The 4,561-nt window shown below is 32.1% G+C and overlaps 1 protein-coding gene and 1 long non-coding RNA gene across 4 annotated transcripts in view; both read left to right on the plus strand.

The window, feature by feature from the left end:
- LOC108738588 (activin receptor type-1) overlaps positions 1-4,561 on the plus strand; it is a 20,588-nt gene that overhangs the window by 5,850 nt on the left and 10,177 nt on the right. For 2 of the 3 annotated variants that reach the window (XM_018472082.1, XM_018472073.2), the window contains exons 2-5: positions 1,847-2,702; positions 2,923-3,145; positions 3,252-3,439; positions 3,542-3,767. In XM_018472082.1, the coding sequence (XP_018327584.1) occupies positions 1,847-2,702; positions 2,923-3,145; positions 3,252-3,439; positions 3,542-3,767 (1,493 nt within the window). Of the gene's footprint in view, positions 1-1,658; positions 1,769-1,846; positions 2,703-2,922; positions 3,146-3,251; positions 3,440-3,541; positions 3,768-4,561 lie in introns of those variants that run through there. The other variant, XM_018472089.2, reaches the window with a different exon arrangement.
- On the plus strand, positions 864-1,389 carry LOC112905358. Its single transcript, XR_003231730.1, has 2 exons — positions 864-1,146; positions 1,240-1,389. It is a non-coding gene; the product is annotated as an uncharacterized LOC112905358 (long non-coding RNA).

Consider the following 4,561-nt stretch of genomic DNA (forward strand, 5'->3'; position numbering starts at 1 on the left):
CTAAATTTTTCAAATAGTTTGTCTTTTTTTCGAGTTGTCTAATATTAATAATAATCTAATAATTATTAATTATTTATTTGGATCAGGAGGGGATGTTTAATTACGTATTTAAATAATATATGCCCGTACTGATCCTACTGGTCGATTGCCATTGCGCACTGTACGCGGAACTTCCGTCATATGCTACAATTTTACATTCACTGCGCAAGAAAACTATAATTTGGAGTCTTTTTACGTTAGTTTTCGTCACTTTTTTGTAATTTTTTATAGTTCCGTTGTTTCTTCTTCTTCGTATCTGGACAGTCTACATCTATTCTTCTTCTTTCCTCTAGTTTCTAAATCTTGCGTCGGTTTATAAGTTCCTTCTGTCCGGTAAGTCTGTCCATTCTGGCGTAATTCTTTTGTATTCATTTGGAGTAAATGAATTTTCTTAATTGGGTCTCCCAAGTTTGTGTTTGGACTTTCTTGTTAATTTTCACCAAAAAAATTCCAAGAGACAATAATCCAGTCAATACAGAAGCCACAGCCGACGATTCAGGGTAGGCTTCCTACTTAATTTCTCTATAATACGTTGACTGGATTACTGTCTCTTTCGTAGGATTAGTTTTATATTTTGCAGGATTAAACATTAGAAAATTAGTAAATATATACGTTATTACTAAACGATTATCATTTTCAGTGAATAAAATACCCTGTATACAAATACGTATGTACGTATAGATTGTAACATCTCATTATTTTTTTTACTAATCATTTTGTTTAATGAAAAGGTAAACTATGCGATACAAACGATGTTAGCTACCAAATTTTATTCATTCTTTTACATCCTAATTTATAAAACAAAATTATTACGTATTGTTGTATAAATAAATTATAAGGTACGCTTCCTACATACAAACCATTTATTATTAATAAACAATCAGGTTTTTGCGTATGATTTAAAAACAAATAGCATGTGCACATTTAATTGAATTCTTCCTTAAATTGCTCTTGTACGAATGCGCATCCTATTATTGTAATATTTGTAATTTAAAAAATGGTAGTAATACAAAAAATACTTTTCGTAATCGTAATATTTTTAATATTACTAAAAGTTTCAAGTGAAGCACGTTGCAGGTTGTCCAGACGACGAAGATGCGTCTATACGTAAGGAAAAAGTTTGTAAAATAATATTAAATTAATTTTATCTGATCTCAAACAGTTAAAAGAAACTTATTAACTATATTAATTATTTTACAGGATCAGAAATTAAAATCACGTTAGTACGTAATAAAGAGTGGCGAATTATTTAGTTATGTTGTAGATTGCAAAAACCGAATATGTACAAGATTCATTTGTTGTTGTTAAATGCAGTAACTGAATTGTTACAATAAAGAGAATGTGCACTTATTTGTTATTGCTTTTTTATCCTTTATTATCGTAATAATTATTATTTTCTTGAGTATTTCGTAAAATGGTTGTGCGTCAATTCAAATTTGGCGCCTAAAGCTCCTTGTTTTACAAGAAACATCAAAAACTACTACGAAATAATATAAAACAACGTTTAAAGTAACATTATTTAAAAAAAATCAAAGATAATTAGGTATGTGCATCTAAATAAGCTGAAAATGTTTTATTTTGTATTTACGTGTTATAATAACATCTTTTGACTTTTTAAGGTTAGAATTTATAAATAGTTATGGCTGTCCACTGTTTACTCCTCGCAAAATGTCCAGTTCGAAGTTGATTAGTTGTATATTATGTTTATATTGTTTAAGTATAAGCGCAGGTACTTATTTTTTTACACTTATAGTATTTACTAAACAGTGGGTTGAATTATCTGAGATAATAATTTTATCATTTGTAGAAGTCCTTCACAAGCCTCAATTGAAAGAAGAAAATATACACGATGATGAATCAAAAGATGAGCTAGATCCAGGTGAGCCTCCGCCTCAACTCACCCATAATAGTATTAGCCCATCTAGAGGACATGCAAAGCAGCTTCGATATAAGTGCCATTTGTGTGAAGCACCAGACTGTTCTAATCCAAGTGTATGTATTGATGCCATTCAGTGTTGGAAATCGCGAGTGCGTGAAAGTACTGGCGAAGAAAGTGTCTCTCGTGGTTGCACCACAAACGCTGATCAGTTACCTTTGATGTGTCGGACCCCTGCATTTGTTGCCCAACACAAAAGACATGCTGTGGGTCAATATCATATGAGATGTTGTGTGGGAGATTTCTGCAATAATGGTCCCTTTCCTGACTTGCCCCCTCTTTATACATCAGACATGAATTCATACTCAAATACATTAAATTACATTTTGAAACTTGTACTTGCAGTACTAGCCCCAGTATTAATATTAGGTGTGTTGGGAGCAATTGTTTTGTCAATTATGAGGAAAATTCACAGACATAGACTTCGTTGTCAATCTAAACAAGATCCTGAAACATACTATGCAACAGATGATTTGTTAAGAGCCACTGCTGCAGGAGATAGTACATTAAGAGAATATCTAGAACATTCATTTACTTCAGGAAGTGGTTCGGGATTACCATTATTAATACAAAGGACACTGGCCAAACAAATTTCTATTATTGAATGTATAGGAAAAGGGCGTTATGGTGAGGTTTGGAGAGGTATTTGGCACGGGGAGAATGTTGCAGTTAAAATATTCTTCTCAAGAGATGAAGCCAGTTGGATCCGAGAAACTGAAATTTACAGGTACCCAGTATAGGTTTATTTTCTTTATAATAGGCATTAGAACACTAGGAACTTATTTGTTTTCAAAATATACTGAAAATTATGTTGGTTTATCTTAAGAATCTTAATAAAACTTTCTTACAATTAATATTGTAAATGCACTTAAAAATAGTGAAAAAATTGGAATACAGTCAGGCAATAAAAACAATTTTTGTTAATAATTTTTAACTTTTCTTTGCAGTACAATTTTGCTTCGGCATGATAACATATTGGGTTACATTGGATCAGATATGACATCAAGGAACTCATGTACACAACTGTGGCTTGTTACTCACTTTCACTCATTTGGAAGTCTGTATGATTATTTGAATAGGACAACATTGACACACCAACAACTACTTAGAATTTGTATATCCATAGCAAATGGTCTTGTGCACCTTCACAGTGAAATATTTGGCACACAAGTGAGTTTCTGTTGGAATTTTTAAAGACTTTGTAATGATTGCATTAATATTTAAATTTATTGAAATCTATTTAGAAAAAAAGAGTACTAATTAATTTGAACTTTAGGGAAAGCCAGCGATAGCGCACAGAGATATTAAAAGTAAAAACATATTAGTGAAAAGCAATGGTATTTGCTGCATAGCAGATTTTGGTTTGGCTGTGACTCATGTGCAATCAACTGATCAATTGGACCTAGGTTCAAATCCACGAGTGGGCACAAAACGTTATATGAGTCCGGAAGTTTTAGACGAATCGTAAGTTACAAGGAGTAGCTGTAATTGTTTAATTGCTAACTGCCTGCTATTACAGTTAACTTTTCTTTTAAAGAAGGGTATTTATTAAATTTACTTTGCTAGAATACGAATGGAATGCTTTGACTCGTTTCGTCGTGTGGATATTTATGCATTGGGTTTGGTGTTTTGGGAGGTTTGCAAAAGAACGGTAAGTAATGGTATAGCCGAAGAATATAAACCGCCATTTTACGACGTTGTTCCGAGCGATCCCAGCTTCGAAGACATGAGAAAAGTAGTCTGCATCGACCAGCAAAGGCCTTTTGTTCCCAACAGATGGAGCAGTGATCCTGTAAGTTTTTTTTTACGTTTACCGTTTTTATTATCTATCAAATATTAATATTTCGTGCATTTAATGTTCCCTAGATTAATAATATGATCTTAGCGTATTACCTGAAAGCTATTAAACATAGAAACTTGAAATTTGGCATGATTTGAATAAGTTTCATAAAGCAAAAGGCTTTTTCGCATTATTATTTTAAAAAAAATTGTAATATATATACAAGAAATTATGAGTACTGTCACCACAGGGCAATGTACTATTACGTAGTTAGTATCAGCAATTTGTTATGTTGAAGTGTACGATGTGTTGCATACCTATTTACAAACAATTTAATTTTTCAAACAAATTTTAACACAAAGAAAGTGATTAAACAAATTATTCACAAAAGTGAATTTCGACCACTCGAAGCACAGTAACTGACAGGGGGGAACAACTATAACTTTAAAATTTATAAAAGTTGCGAATGGGCCACGACATATGTCAAACAGTATACTAGTTGTAAAACTTCTGGCGAGTGTTTTCTAACAGTTTAGCTGGAATATTGTTTGTCGTTTTACTATTTTTATGTTTGAAACTAAATACGTATGTTCAAACGAAACGGCGCATTATAATACACAATATACCACATTAGGTATTGTATGCCCCTAGCTTTTTAATGCTGTTATTCTGTACCTAATTGTGTAAATAATTTTTTATAGTCTAATTTTATCATGGGGGCTACAATATGAAAGATGCTAAAAAGAGGCGATTTCGTTCTTTTTTGCTTTTCGGGCGCTGTCCACATGACTATAAAAGTACAAGGA

Source organism: Agrilus planipennis, unplaced genomic scaffold (genome assembly GCF_000699045.2).
Source record: "Agrilus planipennis isolate EAB-ADULT unplaced genomic scaffold, Apla_2.0 scaffold25, whole genome shotgun sequence".
In the NCBI taxonomy this organism is placed as follows: Eukaryota; Metazoa; Arthropoda; class Insecta; order Coleoptera; family Buprestidae; genus Agrilus; species Agrilus planipennis.